General features: G+C 35.3%; 1 protein-coding gene across 6 annotated transcripts in view; it reads right to left on the bottom strand.

The window, feature by feature from the left end:
• The window catches only part of LOC113498986 (GTPase-activating protein CdGAPr), a 157,996-nt gene that overhangs the window by 25,642 nt on the left and 113,649 nt on the right, over positions 1-18,705 (bottom strand). For 2 of the 6 annotated variants that reach the window (XM_026879278.1, XM_026879277.1), the window contains exons 1-2: positions 13,343-14,521; positions 378-478 (exon numbers count right to left, since the gene is read on the bottom strand). In XM_026879278.1, coding sequence (XP_026735079.1) covers positions 378-478; positions 13,343-13,396 — 155 coding nt within the window. In that variant the 5' untranslated portion in view covers positions 13,397-14,521. Of the gene's footprint in view, positions 1-377; positions 479-13,301; positions 14,522-18,705 lie in introns of those variants that run through there. The other 4 variants (XM_026879282.1, XM_026879281.1, XM_026879279.1 and 1 more) reach the window with 3 other exon arrangements.

Below are 18,705 nucleotides of genomic sequence, written 5' to 3' on the forward strand. Positions count from 1 at the left end.
CATATTTAATATGGGGATCATTTCTTATGTGAGAATTCCAGGAATCTGCGGTTACTGAGTAAGCGAGTTGGATACATGATAATGTAATGCGCCTCTTCACTTTTTAAGGGTACATTAAACGACATTCGTATATTTATGTTTTAAATGATGCAACGGTTTACTCACAAGTATTTATCGGGGGAGGCCCGAAACTAGTCGGGCAATCAGGATAAATGCGCGTGAGTAAACCGCGTTGCATCATTTAATAAAGTGTTGTTCAAATTTGGCTAGTCCTTCTAAAAACCTGTAGAGATTCTGGCCCTTAGAACCTTTACAAGACCTTTTTTCTTACATTTCGTCAATACAAGTATCCTTATCAAACCTCCTCAACTCCTCACCTGTGGAAGCTGCTGCAGTGAGTCATGGCGTCCTTATCGGGCTCGGCGAACGCGCGAGCGGCGAGCGACTGGCAAGACATCACTGATCCGTGGGGACTACCCTGAGGAAGACGAGAGAAACCACTGTTAATACACGTTTAATAGATTTAGAGTAGGTAATATATCAATTATCAACTGCTGGACATAGGTCTCGGCCTAGCTCAACTTTGCGTAACGCATGTTGCTTGTTCAAAAAAATATACTTTAAGATCTAATAGTATGAGGAGTATTGCGGAGGCCAATGCTAGGGCGTCGATCATCTCAGACGACTGATAGCATGGCAATACTACGTTCAAACTCTGGGTAAACCATGGGCAGTTTAAGTTGATTTAAATCCTTTCAGATCTGGTAGCATCTATACTTTTCCGTCGAGAACAAATGTTAGTGTGTGAAGACGATGTTTTTTTCTGTCTGGTTGCAATACTTCCATATTATTTATGTATTTCAAAATATCAGTACGTTTGTCGGTTGTCTAGGACTCGTAATAGAGTGTGAAAGTTATAAAATAGTAGGTATATTATGTCACTGGTTTTTTTTATCCTTCTTTTACTGAATTGTTATCATACACGTTCGATCCAATTTTCGCCAAACGTTAGGAAATATCGATCCCTTAGATAAACTCTGACCGACCCCCGAAATCTACAACTTGCAAAAACAACGTCAATCGTGAATCACTTGGACAATGTTACAAATTTCGTTGGCGCTTCGTTCTCATAAATTAGAAAATGCCAGTACCAACGTCGTTAGACGGGACGCATTTGCTTTCCACTTCGATACAAATGATTCCTATTCGCACTTGAATTAGGACTCGTATACCAGAAATAATTGCATCAGCAGTGAGTGCAGCGGTCAGACATTGGCATGCCGAGTCAAAGGTCGTAGATTCGAATACCGGCACGTATCAATGACTTTCTAATTGATTTGTAAATTACATACAAATTTTCACCATCGTGAGAAAACCAGAAGACTTGAGATGTTTTCAAGGGAGCTTTGATTATTTCAGATACCTATGAGGAGGATTAAAATCTCTGTCATCAGGTTATGCATCAATCAGGGGCTCTACTATGTTGTATGAAGGATTGCAACGCATTGCCATACACCGACACAAAAACGCGGATGACGTAGCACAGCGGTTCAGGTTTAGTCAGTAAGAGTCTGACACTACCTACCCGTTCTCTGGAGTTTCTTGCCGGTTCTTCTCCATAAGAATGACACTTTGGAACCGCGCAACTAGAGTCATTATTGTAACGTTTTGAAAGAGCCTGGAAAACGGCCGATTTGAAATAAAAACCTTTGATTTCGACTGTCTCGACGAGGTGGGTGTCCATGAGGATTACCCCGCTTTATAAAAAAAGGGTTCTACTATCTAGCCTTAACGTTAAAAACCTCACGTAACACCAAAATGTCTGACTAAATAGCGAACAATTACCGTATCTACGTCTACCAGTTAAATCATCCTCTAACAACGTCGGCCACTCAGTTTTATCTACAGATAACAGTCAAAAGCACCAGTTAACTGCGGTAATCTCGTTCTCAAGTGGTTCAAAACGAAATCGTTTAAATTGTTAAAGTGGATAGATGTGGAGATAAAAGAATGGACTATTGTTTGTTATTTATTGTATATCTTGAATTGATGTGTTTCAGACTAAATGATATCTTGTCCGTGTGAAGGAAAACGAATCCTACTAATATTATAAACGCGAAAGTTTGTATGTAAGGTTGTATGGATATTTTTTCCTCTTTTACGGGAAAACCGATGATTTTCAATTAACGTGAAACAATTGTGAAAAAAAATATTTTTTCTTCTTATTTATCCTTTATACACAACATGTACAGAGGCGAACTTAATGCCTTAGGTATTCTCTGTAAGACGACCTTAGGGTGTAAAATTAGAATTATTCAGAAAGTAAGCAGCGACTCTTTTAGGTATCAAGAACAGTTTAATACAATAAACCCTGTCTTAGTTCCAGAAATTCTATCAACATTATTTTTTTGGAACAACGGTGCAAACCAGTTCCTACCTAATACAATGTTATAATTCTTTGTATTATCACACGCAGCTAATACTTTCTTCCGCCCTACAAATAAAGGCACAATAAAATATTATAATGAACACGTACAGAGCAGACATAACATTTTAAATCGCTATAAACATTGGGAACTAGGTTAATGATGTTCTATGATTTTTGAATGTGGGTGTCAGGTCCCAGTGAGAGCGATCAGCGTTATTTTGTGATGGAGTTCTCTCGAAGAACTTCTCCGACCGCAGAAGCTGATTGAAAACTTCAAATGGCACATGAACGTCACGTCACGTGACTCGAAAAGGAATGTAATTCAAAAAACTTGTCTTGTTTTCATTTTGCGATGAATTCGAACTTATTTGAAGCAAGTGGAGGATAACATTGGAAGATAAATTCGGGCTTATAATAATATATTCAATTTTAATATAAAGTCGTTAAATAAAGCAAAATAGGATATATCTTCATCAGTTAAATGGATATTGTAATTAAGTCTGGGGTTAATGACAAACCGATCTGATATCGACGTCAAACTCCTACAAACAGATATCTTCAAATTAAAATACTAATTATTATTATTTGCTCAAGAGCAAATAACGTCATATTAACGAAAAACGTTAGGTATACAAAATAGTAGAAAGCATTAGTGCTCAACAGTGGCGTGAATTCAAATTACTTATATGTACTTCTAAAGAAATTTTCTTGACCAAATCCGCTCCGCTTATAACTATCCGCTGTCCGCTCATAGTAAGGCCTCACCCCACAACATTTATAGGTAATAAACAAGCTCACAGTAAAAGTATAGCCGCCTAGTGAAATCCTATACATTCGGACTATATACGGAAGTTTTAGAATTCAATCTTATTAAGAATGTAAGAAAATTTAATGTACAAAGTTGTAAAATGCTTTATCCAACGTTTTGAATATTTAGTTTGTATTCTGGGTTAGACTTGTATACTAATGAAATGGCTACAAAATTGGATATGACTGCAGTATTTCTTGTGAGATAACGTCAGATAGGAAGATATGTAAGAAGACGTCATGTTGCGCCGACCCCATAATAATGACTGCACGGATAGCCGAGTCGTTGAGGCCACCACGACAAACCCACTGTGCCCTTCGTGTCGCGGGTTCGATCCGCGCGTAGAACAAGCATTTGTATGATCCACGAATGCTTGCTCCGAGTCTGGGTGTTGTTGTGCACGGGAATTGTATGTATGTGAAACCTCACGCGACACAAGATTTAAATTCCTTAATACGGGAGTCGTTTAAAAAGAAAAAAAATGCGGTAAGGTCAGTCTATAGCTAAAACCACTTCATAATACATGAATGAACGCGATAAGACTTATATAGTCCTCATTTACTACTTTAGAATTTGTTTACTATTATCACTAGGCATATGACGTCATACGATGATAGTTAAATATTCCGTATATACGCTCGTTTAGACGATGCGAGACTACCGCTAGTTTTGATGAACTGTCCTCCTATGTGTTAATGGAATCATAGCTCCCGAACGGTTTGACGATTTCAATTTCGTTAGTAAAATGTATATTCGAAAAAGTCACATAAGAAAGTCAAAGATTTTCTTCCTTATGAGAACCCGATGAACCCTTCTTCTATTAAGGCACAGAAAACCCAACAGAATTCCAAAAACCATTCTTTCTTAATGGCCTAATGGTATGACGTCTCACAGCTAGGCAAAGGCCTCCCCCATTTTTTTCCAAACTTTCTTACAAAGTGTTTTTAAGTGTCAAACTAAGCAGAGCTTCTATCATGAGTACTAGACAACTGATAAACAAATACATACACAATATAGATAGATTACACCCAGACACAGAACAAATGATCTTGTTTGTCACACAATCATTAGTCCTGGGTGGGAATCGAACCCAAGACCCCCGGTATAGCAGTCAGGGTCACTTGCCAAGAGACCAACATAAACTGAAACCTATCTTTCGCGTTAATCCCTACTAATATTATAAATGCAAAAGTAACTCTGTCTGTCTGTCTGTATGTTACGCTTTCACGTCTAAACCACTGAACGGATTTTAATGAAATTTTGTACATAGATAGAGTTGACCTTTAGAAAGAACAGAGGATAGTTTTTATCCCGGACTTTTCAGAAAAGTTCTTTTGGAAACGCGATATAACCGACATCGACGCGGACGAAGCCGCGGGCGAAAAGCTAGTAGGTAATATATATGAATTCAAAACATTATTAAAACTTGTAGAACCTCGACTAGCTCTTTCTTAGTAGAACTGGTTCATAAATACGTCTATCGCACTAGGTTATGAGGTCGCGTACGCTAAAATGTTGCTTAAACACATTAAATATGTAGTAAAATAGATATTACCCATTTTACATTCAATTTTAATAGTTTACAGTTCGGGAGGTTGTGTCATAAAGCAATGATTTACATAAATCAATGTTTGTCCCCTATTCCTAAACCAATGGTCGGATTGTGATGAAACTTTGACAGTATCTTTTGGGTAAGTCAGTGAAGTTTGTGTCAAGCAGATGTGTGATTGTCACTTCTTGGTTTTAATATAAAATATGTTATGCTTTTCTTTATATGCATTTAAAATTTAACGGTAGGTTAACAAGGAATGATAATATTTTTTCGAACAGGTAAACTTGATATTTAAAAAAAGACACCAAAAGATCAGTTACTAAATGAAAGCTATTTCTCAAATCAATGAAAATGTCAATAAAATCGCATCATCTATTAGAAAGTTTTATTTTGCCGTCGAATCGAGCAACTCCAGATTTTTGGACTTTTCTTTGCATTTGACCAGTTTTTAACATTAAATACTTCACATTAACGGCTGAACCTTTGATGTTCGATCAAAACGTAGTGAGTCAATAATCAATTGTTACATATATAGAGACAAACGTTTGTGTTGCGGACAATGATGGCAGATTATAGATAAAAAGCATTGCTCGTCTTAAAACGGCGTGCGAGACACTTGCGTGGTTCAATAAGAAATGAGGATTCGTTGCATTTTGGTTAATACCAGGGGGGAGGGGGATGATAAAACAAAAAGTCCTGCTTCCCGTAATTTAGGACATTAATACTGTGCTTTGGGAAAAGTTGGGAAAACGAGCGGTACAATGTCTTCGTCAAAAACGCTAATTATCTAATAGACTGATTAAAGCATTATCTTATCAATTGTTTACCACTGCTGGGCAAAGGCCTCACGCTCTATCCTCGGTCACATGGTCCCAACCCACGGGCCCAGTGAATAATTAGGCTGCAATGCCATCGAAATCAGTTCTAAGGTCTGACTTGATTATCAACGCGAAAGTTTGTTTGTTTGTTCACGCAAAAACCTCTGAACGGATTAACACACAATATATATATGATGATAGTTTTTATCCCGATTTTATGTTCCCGTGAGATTTTCGAATAAAACCAAGACATAAGTAGCCATCAGTCAGTCCAGATCTACAAACCAAAAGTTAGTGCCATCAACAATGGAAAGGGGTGATTTTTTGACGCCATTTTGTAATTTAATCACCTTGACGCATCCAAATACACTATGAATACAATCGCTCACATAGCCATGTTATGAATCAAGTACAACTGCGCATGCGCAGTGCTTACAATAGCCGAACATTACAATGATGCGTGTTATTCAATTATGTATTGGTTGCAATGTTAGATCATTGACGATGCAATTTTTAAGACAACTAGCAGAACTCCACGATAAGATTTATCTTGGCTTATTTAGGAAGCAACATAATGATGCATAGTTACTATTATTACTTGATAAAAGGAGGTCGTGGGTTCGATTCCCACCCATAACCAGCATATAAGTGATGAGCATATTATTATGTATTTATTCCGTCATTTGATTATGGTAAATTGTCTGCCATGGTGAAAATTAAACACACTGCTTAATTTGAGACAATCGGGTGTGTAATGCCAAAAAACATACCTTATAATATACGTATTTTATTCAATATTATTTGTATTGCCATTAAAAACCTATATCTACACAAACAAAGCCACAGAATCAGGTGTCAATTATAAATGTGACTTCACCCTTAGTTTAAATATCATCGGACGCGGAACCAACATCCATTGAAGACTGACGTCCGCAGTCCGAACCTCACAGTGGGGCATACCGAAAGCTTAAATTTAGACAGATTGTCACACTTTTATAGCGTGCACAGATTATATTTAGCGTATGAAAGTTTAGAGACACGATCGACATTATTATTTCGAGATACAAAGCTGAATGCTCGATGAGAAAAAAGAAATCAAGACGATTACGTACAAGTGTAGTTGTAAATTTTTACTTATTTTAAAATCAGTTTTGTTTAAAGACTTTCAACTAACGCTGAGGTCTCAGCCAGTGCCGTATTATCACTTTCGGCCAGTGCCTAGGGGCCCACTATGTGCAGGGGCCCAGCAGTGACGATAATTTAATAAAACAACGGGATAGTGTGGTTTTATGAAACCACGGTAGAAACCAAGATAAAAGCTAACATTATTGACAGCCCAGTTATTGATAAGTGACAGTGTCGGTGTTCATAATTGAGCGAAAGGTGAAAAAAAGCTCGATAAATTTTACACGAATGAAAATAATTTGGGTCAAGGGGCCTCCACTCCTTTCTCGCCCCGAGGCTTCTGGGCTCCTAAATTCGGCCCTGGTCATAGCCCGGACGATTCAACTGCCTAAGCCAAAACCACGGGGTCTCCCGCGCATTGCTCTGCGTGAACCTGGATTCCATATCCTGGCAGCTCCAAGGCTGTTTTACCAGACTATGACCAAAAGGAACTGAGCTTCGCTTCACCGTCGGCCGAGATAGAGGTCAACCCAGCGAAGCCTTACTGAATTATTTCTTGCGATGATTTTTCATCAACTGAGCAGAAAACAACGTGATTAGGCGATTGTCATTTATAATTTCTTAAGCTTATTACCTGCTTTGCGCATCCCTATGTCTAAAAAGCTGATCAAGGGAAAACCCTTTGTCTGAAAAGCTGATTAAGGTAATGTGGCTTAATCCAAAACGTTATAGGTTCTCAATAGATCTAATTCATTCATTCATTAGGGCTTTCAGTAAACGAAGGTTTGAGTTATGGCCGAACTAGCAACGACAAGATTGTTCGCAAATTAAATATACATACAGACAGAATGCATACAAAAGCTTAAGTATTTTCGTTAACGTGTGTCGTCGAAATGACACATATTGCGATAATCGCAGTAGCAATCAACATAATGACATAGCAATTTAGTTTTTTTAATAATATAGGAAGGTAAACGACCACTGCCCGTACTAAAAACTCAAAATACACAAGTCATTACTCCAAGTGGAAGCGAGATAGAGAGACATGTCGTATAGCGGCATCCCCCTCGCACAACGCCTCAAGTTCTGCTTTAAACGATCATTATACAGGTAAAGGTTTGTCAAACGGTGACTCATATTCAACTCGTACACACAAAAAACATAATTATAGGAGTGATATTTGTGACAAGTGTTCGATGATATCAAAAACGAAGGGTATTTGATACGTTGTTGTGATTGATAGATATTATATTTATGTACGGTTAAGTAGTAAGTAGCTGTAATACTTTTGATGTGTGTATTTGATATTATATGTATGAGGAAACTTAATAATCAGATGCTAAATTCTTTGCTACACACTATAAGGATGAATATGAATTTGAAAAGGTTTAAATACTTCTGAACATAATTTAAATTATCTATCTCGCCCTGCTAAGCATTCAAATCTCGAATTGTTTAGAACCACATCGGCACCAGCACTAAACAGACAAGAAATTAGAAAAATTGTGTAACGTCACTTATCACTGCAGTTTTTTCTAGGGACAAGTGACGCTATAAGCCCCCACTTCTATTCGTTTCTTAATATAATAATAGGAATCGAATCTTTTTTAGAAATCTACCTGTCGGAGTTGTTACATTTATTATTACCCGGTTATGACGTCATCTAGAAGTCAACAGTTTGATTATGAAACAATATTGTTTTAACAAGAAAAACATATAACTAATTTCAATTAAAAATTAGCGATTCAAACATGATGAGCTATTTCACATTAAATGAAAAACAAACAACGAAATTGGTTCATGCAGTCCGAAATTATGACGTAACAAACATAAAAAAGTACACTCGTATTGAGAACTACCTCTTTTTTCAAGTTGGTTGTTAAACCTAGTCAAATCTAAAGACATAATGACATAACTTCAATTTATAATTCAACATCTTAATCAAACATGAGAAAATTACATTTAAATTGCAAAGTGTTTACAAGTGAGTATTAATGATTGTAGAAAAAAACAATTTACATGAAGACCGCTATTATGCAAGTTAGATAGTTAAGCATTATGTAATATCAGGAAAATGTAGCATAGAATGTGTTTCAAATAGTCAATAGATAATCTGTGTTTAAATGATTTATATTGTATAAAATAATGAGCCAAAGAAAACATGAAACTAGATAATAGGGAAGATGACAATTATGTTTTGCAGTGTCCGTCTTGTAGTTTTTTGTATAATAATGGATACGTATTTTTTAATTTGTCCCGCAAACGTAAATTGTCCAAATTACAGTGCATGAAACTTACGCGAGACGTCACGATTGAGTATAAATTTTACTCTATCGTTACACATGTTCACAAGCCCCCTCTCCTAAACTTTAAAGCAGTTAATCTTTGTCAATTCTAGTTTTTTTGAAAAAGGAAAAATACGTGTCTCATACTTTTCAATTATCTAACTGAGGGACTAATGAGATTTTTTCTTTTTATACCCAGTCATCATCCCTATTACATTTCTCTTGTTGGTCTTTTGGTCTAGTGGTTAGTGCCTTTGACTGCTATACTGGAGGTTGTGGGTTCAATTCCCACCCAGTACATGAGCATCCATGAGGAGCATGTTGTGTTTGGGCATATATATTTCTAAATAAATACATTTATACTATCTATTCATATATATCTATTTATTTAGAAATATATAATATAAGTATGTTTTTCTGTTGTCTAGTACTCATAACACTAGCTTTGCTTAGTTTGAGACTAGATGTCACTGTGTGAATGTTGTTGAATATTATTATCATTATAGTAGGTATGCAGCATAGTATATACATATAGTACTTTTGTTATGGCTGAAGGAAATGAGAATTCCTGCCAAAATCTATATCTATACTAATATATAAAGCTGAAGAGTTTGTTTGTTTGAACGCGCTAATCTCAGGAACTACTGGTTCAAATTGAAAAATTCTTTTTGTGTTGAATAGACCATTCATCGAGGAAGGCTTTAGGCTATAAACCATCACGCTGCGACTAATAGGAGCGAAGATACAATGGAAAATGTGAAAAAAAACAGGGCAGGTATAAATCACTTAACTTATATCTTCTACCCACGGGGACGAAGTCGCGGGCAACAGCTAGTCATAAATAAATCTAACTTTTATTGTAGCTTAATCTTCATATACTAAAGTACTAGAAATGTTTCCAGTCTAGCATATACTATAGGATAGATTAGAGACTGCATAGTTTGAGAAGTACTTATTCAGAAGGTACTAGAAACTTTCATAAAACTAAGACGCTCATTAACAACTGCAAGTTGAAGTATCATGAGTAGAAAAGCTGAGTGTAATATATTAATACCCGACAAATACCCATGTACTTATGGTCAAAATGTCAAGTCATTAGGGTAATGTAAATACTTGTACCGAGCTGCAATTTCCGTTTGTGTAGCATTACTAAGTTTTTTGAATGTGTTAGCTGAGTCATAAATAATCTTATTAGTAGTTATTATAATTCTATATGAAGAAATCATGCCATGGTCCTGAATTTTATGTTTAAAAATATTTTTCAAGGGATTTATTATGAGATCATTACTTTCACTAAGTAATTATATAACAACACTCTATTTCACACCTAGATTATTAGTAAAAAGATGATCTAAACATCTATAACAACATAGACTGACCCCCTTTTTGTCATAAACAGGGGTATTATGAGTCTAAGATACATTGAAGAATGACTACCCTCAAAATTTGTTATCACATTGTGCTCAAATTTAAGGCATTGAAGTATTCATTAAATATTTTAGTTAATATATTTATTAACAGAGAAATTGGGAAACACCTACATTTTTGTAGTAAAAATTATTAAGTCTTGAAATGAAATTAAATAATTTATTCTGCAAATAGGATGGACACTCACATCAATTTTGCATGTCATTTTTTTAAGCTAGCTGGTGTTGGCATTTCGTATCTGGCTACCCAGTACCCCACCCTGGCTATTATATTCTTGGGCTCGTTCCCCTACCCTGAATATATTCTTGGGCTCGTTCTTCAGCGTACCTTAGACCATAACATATAATAGAAGCTACACAACATGTAACAACCTAAGAATCCTAATTTACAATACAACAAAAGTCTCTGATACTCAATAATACTCACCAAGCAAGACCCACTACACACTCTAAGGAGTTTGTACATAGGGACTGTTTAAGGTTAAAGACACATTGGATATGAGAGATTTATATTGTGTTATGTGCCTGGTTAACACTTTAGTTAACACAGTGCTGTGTTTGATATTAAAACATCAATAGCCCATTTCTTGAACGCTGATCAATGCAAAAATAATTCATTCTAATCATGTGTATCAGTATCGTTTATCTGCCAAAGCCACCATGACCCAAACTCCATAATCAACCATTGTTCTTACCCATGTAGGGAGCATCTGCTGACAAAGTTTCAGCTTTTATAAAACAACGTAGGTCTGGCGTCCACGGGCTTCTTAGAACATTAGGGCCCATTTACATTTACATATATGATGTGAGGCCATGCAAATTGCAATACATTGTACAGCCGCACAGTTCGAGTGTGTAAAAAGATATATGATCATCAGCAGTGTATTACAACTTGCACGTCATTTCTCGCATCGTCTAAATTGGCCCTTAGTTTGGGACTGGATGAAAACAATCAGCTTTCAAGAAACTGGGGATAATAAAAATGACATCTATATAGAAAAAATCAACACAGAATTAATGGTAATGTGTGACAAGAGTGTTGAAGTATTCGTTACACACACACATGCTTAGAAAATAGATTAAAACAGGTAAACACCCATATAAAGAGATAATTATATTTATTTTATTATAATTTTGTATGAGTCGTATTGCCCTACTTGTTATTTATATAGAATTTATAACTATCATGTTTATTGTTAACTTGTCTGTGGTCTGTCTGTGGTTTTACCTAGATATTAACTGCTTTTCAGACTGACTGTTTTACCTGACCATATCAAATTGACTGTAAAGAATGAATTTTTTTAGGTATAAGATGGAAATTTTGCAATCTCAAGCAAGGAACAAAGCAAAGTAAATAATTGAAATGCATTTCTGAACAATAATTAATTGATTTAAAGGAAAGCTTAGGTTTGGTTCAATCTAATTGCATGATCCAGACCAAGTCACAATATTTGTAGAACTAAAGATATAAGGTGTTCTATTTAAATACTTTAATAAAGCATCAAGTTTAGACACACTTTTATGTGAATAGATGACACAAAATAATTAAGAAGAAGATCCCTCCAGATCTATGAAGATATGAAAACAAAGAATCCTGAGCCAGAAACACATGCACGAGGTTACAGGATCAAACATCTGTTATATGATTCATTTAAAGTCAAAAGCAATATCTTAGTAATTCAAAGATAACTCTGACTAATTAAGTAAAGGAAAACATTGTGAAATAACGAAATCTCAAAACACCATCAGTATGACAAAATATCAATTATTGAATCTACAACCTCGTTCTATTTGAGAAGAGTTTGCTCTGTAGTAACTAGATTGATTCTGATTGCTTCTTTTTTATTTGAGAAGTTTTTTGACTAGTAGAATAAATAATCTTTATAGTTGGTTGCATCTAAAGACAGTTAATGTGGTTATCAGGAGCCTTCTGGAGTCTACATGCAGAAATGGAGTTCACCACCAGTAACCAGTGTCGCAATGTTTTCTATAAAAAGGCATTTATCCAACAGTGAACTATCTAGAGGCTGTGCTTGTTTTTCCATTGCTCAATTTGTGATTTTTCTCTGTACATGAGTAGAGATAGACATATAATCTGTTCTGATACTAAACAGTTAATGTTTTCTAAGGGTTTTCCTGGAGTAAAGCAATTATTTTAGTATGTTAAATGACATAAATGGTCATTTTATGGACAGCAAAGGATCATTGGATGACACAGGAGCAACCTAATGCAGGGAACTAGAAACTATGTTTCATTATGCTTTTCAAATAGAACTTACTCTATAGCTACAACTTTATTTCATGGGTGTATTCACTAACTGCTAATTTAATATACATTTACCAAGAAATAAACTCAAAACTTCCTGTTCATTAATTGATTGAATGAGTCAGTCTAGTTGTAGTATATAATGAAATGATTTAACTCAAATAACTTATATGTTTTTGAGGAAAGACTTAAAAACATGAAAGTGACGGTAAAAGTAAAGATAAATTACACTTATGAACACACACAGACAGATTAACATATATAATAAGCAAATAAAAGCTAATTTACACAATTAATTAACTTTATAAACCAGTTTGGTTAGTCAAATCTAATCCTATCACTAAAAACCTAGTCTAAATCTAGGTTATTAACCAGATTATAATCTAGTTTCATATCCAGGACATGAACAATTAAAATGCTAATTCAACATCCTTAGGAAGTTGAATTATCTAGATTTTATTATTTTAAGTAAATGTTAGCAAATACATATAGATTTGCACATTTTCGAAATCAAAATGGAAAATCTTGCTCTAAAATCTCTAAATATGGGTGTTTGAGAAAAAAATAAAAATAAAAAAAGAAACAGACATACAGACAACATCTAGTGACAGCCAGGTATGATTAGCCGCTCACATTCTGACCGCAGAGCATCCAGCTGTCGGTACACACACCAAATACCCGCCTCATCCTTGTACAACACTAATATAAAGCAATTTAATACGATAAAATGCCATTTAGATGATTCACAGAATATTCACTAACACATTTCGAAAACGAAATCGATCCTCTTTCGTTAGTCTACGATCTCTTCACTTTTTAAACACAAAGTACTGCACTCTATTTTTGAATTTCCTTCACGGATTTAATTTGACACAGATTGTTTTATTTTGGCGGATTTCTTTAGGCACTGTAACACAATATCACTTTTCCACTTTGGCACTGCATTTTAGAACAGAAACTGTTTTTGTATTAACATTGGCACCAATTCGTTACCCAAAGAGTGATTTTCGAAAGTATTTTTTGCAACAAAACGTCTAAGCAACACGTTCACGGTTCGCCAGTGTCCGTACTGAATAGAGTAAAACAAAGTAAAAAATCACCACTGCACCGCTGTATTTCGACACTTAAAAACAATATTTACAATAAAACTGGGCTACAAAACAAAAATAGCAATCCCTACGGCCACGATCGCTACGCACTGGACGAGCCGTATTCTGCCTCTGATTTGACATTCGTGATTGTGGGTCGTTATTATACGAATAGATACACTAAAATTGCGTAAATTAATTCAGGAAAAAGCTATTTTTCTAATGAAATGATCGCGAATTATAACTCAGGAGTATAATTCGATTTGACAGACGGCACGCCCCCCTCCCCGCTCGCGTCGTACTGCGGTCGATGGCGATGTTGCCAGCCCACAAAGGCTACCTTGGCTATGCGGGAGATTTTCGTCACAAATAGATCGCAACAAAATGCGATGGTAAAAATATCTAGTTTTATTATCAGTGATGAAACATTTATAGAAAGTATCTTCACTGTTGATTATATCAGCGATGGATATAAAAGCTGTTCTGTTTAATCTGGCATCTTATCTTATCAATAATGGTTTTAAAAGCGTTTTTATAGGAGTTTGTAGATTTAATTCGCACTGATTAGTTTCTATACATTTTCCGCTGGAGAAATATGTGTTTATCTCTTTTTCATCCCTTCAACTCGTTACTTTTTCTATCTATGTCATCAGCATCATTCACACAATCGATCTAGTTTTTTCCACTTTTTATACACTCATTCGATGATTTGAAGAAGGTGGCTGGCAGCGGATGGATGCGGGCTGCCCAGGACCGGGATGGTTGGCGCTCTTTGGGGGAGGCCTACGTTCAGCAGTGGACGGCGATAGGCTGAGATGATAATGATGATACACTCATTCGAGATATTTTTATAGTAACTTAGTACCTTTCGTGAGTTTGATTCATAATAAAAATGACGATTCTTATTTATTTTAGTGTTAAAAATGCATTCAAAATTATTATAAACTGAGCAGAGCTTTAGACTTGAATATTAAGAGTGTATTTTGCTAAAACGATGTTAAAATGTTAATTACACAACTTTCTCTTGTATTTTAGTGTCATTTCTAAGTATCATAAGGCTGTTTCTACATTTGTCTGGGACACACGTACTAGCGCAGTGCTCTGAAACTGATGATAGGCTGTTTGGTGACGGAGTAATAATGCAAAGGCACATTTTCATTGTTTGTCAGCGCCCGCATGCGGGGAATGGAAAATTCTTGAAATGCATCATGAAACAGAGCCTGCTCGCGAAATCTATTTTCAAGTAAAGAATCATTTGATTTGAAAACGGCTTCATAACAGTGTTAAAAATAAAAAGATTTAGAAACAATTATGGACCCTGTAGAGCTTTTCATAAATCTTTAGGGTTCGTATGCAGGATACGAGAGCTTTCTGAAGTGAGAGTCTTACTTCTAAACTGTCACAGGTTGGCTGTGGAACCAGCTTTAGTAGTCAGTCAGTCGGGCACAACCAATGACGTCATGGGACATAAAAATGGCCATGGAGTGAAGTATTTATGGCGTAATATATTATATCGCTGTTCATTCGAGATGTTTATTATCTTGTTATATTCAAGAAGTATATGGCTATGCGAAAGTAACTTTGTTGATGTTTATTGCAAGCACGAAGAGATTGATATTAATTCATTAACAGTTCTTAGGCCATGATCTGAAGATTTCTTATCCCTATCCTTTTTCTTAATTGTCTACCAGAGATTATAGTGTTAGCTAAAAGCTGTATGTTAGGACCCCAGAAGTAGATTGATAAGCTGTGTTTTGCTGTTCGAGAAACAACTGGTCACAACAGTATTATTTAGGTATTACATTCTAGTAAACGGAATTGACAAAATAATTGTTTACTGATGTGAACTTGTTTAAATAAGTATTATACCTTTAACCATATATTTAAAAACAAAACAAATAATTTCCCCTAATTATCCTTCTAAAATAAATGTTAATTTTAACAAGAACTGGCTACACTCATTGTTTACGACACACACACAGATAATAATTACGTCTTGATAAAATATAATCAATACTTATGAAATATTTGTTTGTTAGCTTCATCTAAGGCAAAGTTTAACGTTGAAAGGTATTATCTATACTATTATATGAGGCTCTAGCGTAAGCTAATTCTTGATAGAATCGAGTAGAAATCGAGTACACCGGAACACGCCACTAGCGCCAATGTATGCAGTGGCACGAGTTGGAAGTATACTCGAATGACAGCTAACGAAATGATGCTTTTTAAGAAAATACAACTCCAGCTCTTAGTAATTAAATTATTGTGCCGCGGTTTCATCACGATTCAAGTCACATACACAAAAACACCTAAAGTCAGCACTCGTCAATCATGCAAATGCTTGTCCTACGCGAGGATCGAATCAGCGACGTCGCGCACACTGTGTTTGGTGTGGTGATATACCACTTGTCTATCCATACAATCAATTAGGAGGGTCTACATTCAAGCTTATTTATTTATTAAACCATTTTTCTAAATAAATAATTAAAAGTGACACCTAACATTAAAGAGGTGTACAAAGATACTGCTTATTCCTTCGTGGAATATCTTTTAACAACCCTTCATTTTGTTATATCGTACTTATAATGATAGAAAAAGCTATCATTATTTACAGTGCTGTCTGATTTGTATTCCAACATTATTAAGTTATACAAGACGAGGAAAACAATAAGGAAACCCATACATTAATAAATTAACAAATCATTATCGTCAGAGGTAATGTGTATTTGTGTAACACACGTTGTACGTATTAACGTTGCAACGTAAATTAATCGCCACATTAGGAAAAGTATATTTTATCGATACAAATAAATGTATTTGAAGGAATTAATTAGTAATTCCTCTTAAACATACATTTTTTTTAAACGACTCTTGCAAACAATTTAGTCCTTAGTGTCGCGAGGAATTTTACTAACATACAATTTAATACTTATATCACAAAAACGCTTGACCTAAGTGGGGATCGAACCCGCAACACGTCGCGTGCAGTTGGTTTGTCGTGGTGACCTCAACCATTGGGCTTATTTCATATTCAGGGAACCCCTTTAGGTACCTACATACATGAAATTACTAGAGATAGAGACACCCAAAGGGTCAAAACGGACCTCACTAAGGCATTATATGTGCTAAAGAGACCATGGTGGAGTGGCCTATGCGCTTCATCAATAAATGGGCTATCTGTCATTCGATTAAGTATACATATAATAGATTTTTTAAATCAGTCTAGTGGTTACTGAAATTAGCTCATTCAAACAAACAAACTCTTCAGCATTATAAATTTAAGCCTAGATAAGTACCGATACCACATTATATTTTATAAATAGAAACGATTATTATTTAATAACAGTATCAATAAACCATTAACTCAATAACAACACAAGTAATTAATTGTCACTCAACAATTAAAGAAAGTATTAAAAGTAAAAGTGAAAACTCTATTGGCATTCAGTGACAGTCAGGTGTTGGCGCCAAGCCTTTTGAGGCGGCAGCGATTGGGACATCAATCACAGTCAGACTATACTGAGGTTGACAGGATAATATACGATTTGAAGAGTTCAGGATGGAGAAACTGATTATTAGAAATTACCTGTCTAATTATAATTTAAAATTTTAGTTATGTTATGCAAGCTAGGCATTTTCCCCGTAATATAGACAGTTTTTGGGTCAAAATCAAAATCAAAAAGTTTTTATCTATACTTCTATACTAATATATAAAGCTGAAGAGTTTGTTTGTTTATTTGAACGCGCTAATCTCAGGAACTACTGGTCCAAATTGAAAATTTCTTTTTGTGTTGAATAGACCATTCATCGAGGAAGGCTTTAAGCTATAATCCATCACGCTGCGACTATTATGAGCGAAGATACAATGGAAAACGTGAAAAAAAACAGGGCAGGTATAAATCACGGGGACGCAGTCGCGGGCAACAGCTAGTTTCAAATAAGCCGTTTCTCATGCACTTTTTAAACGTTACATTATTGACTCTAGGTGCCCGGTTCCAAACGGGTGCTGGCATCACTAAAATAAATTAAAAAACTCCAACATTTCGTTCGTCGTAAGGCTTAAAAACTAAACTGTTGTCATACTCATAAGAATATTTTAACATAACATATGGAACAATATATTTTTCCATAGTCCCACGTTTTTATACACTCAATTTTCGAGTTTTTTTGTTGTTCCGGTTGGATTTTTGGAACTCAATTTTGAGGCACTTCCCGATAAGTTAGCAGGCTGAAATATTCAGGGTATTTTCAAACCCAATGACAATGAAATTAAGGGCAATTAAAGGAACTTTTATATGACGAATATGTTTGACGTTTTGCCAGCTTTTGTATAGAAAACATGTCAAACAGATATATTTATTCCTCGAAAAATCGGCAACTAATCTTTTAAGCAATCCTTTTTCCAATCGCCTTACAAAACAAAACATTCAAAATGTACCCATCATTGCAATAATATCGTATATCATTGCCCCTCGCTGAACTGATACCCCAAACCCTAGCCATGACCGGAAACCCGAGGATATCGAGTCACCGTGAGAAAACCAGTATCGATGGTCGGGGGATTGCGAGCTTTCAAAACTTATTGCACTTGTGAACTGTTATTTATGAGCTGTTATAGGGATGATGACTGGGTATAAAAAAAAAATCTCTTTAGACCCTCAGTTAGATAATTGAAAAGTATGAGACACGTATTTTTTCCTTTTTCAGAAAAACTAGAATTGACAAAGATTAACCGTTTTAAAGTTTAGGAGAGGGGGCTTGTGACGTAACGATAGGGTAAAAATTATACTCAATCGTGACGTCACGCGTAAGTTTCATTAACTGTAATTTGGTCAATGTATGTTTGCGGGACAAATTAAAAAATACGTATCCATTATTATACAAAAAAAACTACAATATGGACGCTGC

Source organism: Trichoplusia ni, chromosome 11 (assembly GCF_003590095.1).
Source record: "Trichoplusia ni isolate ovarian cell line Hi5 chromosome 11, tn1, whole genome shotgun sequence".
Taxonomy (NCBI): domain Eukaryota; kingdom Metazoa; phylum Arthropoda; class Insecta; order Lepidoptera; family Noctuidae; genus Trichoplusia; species Trichoplusia ni.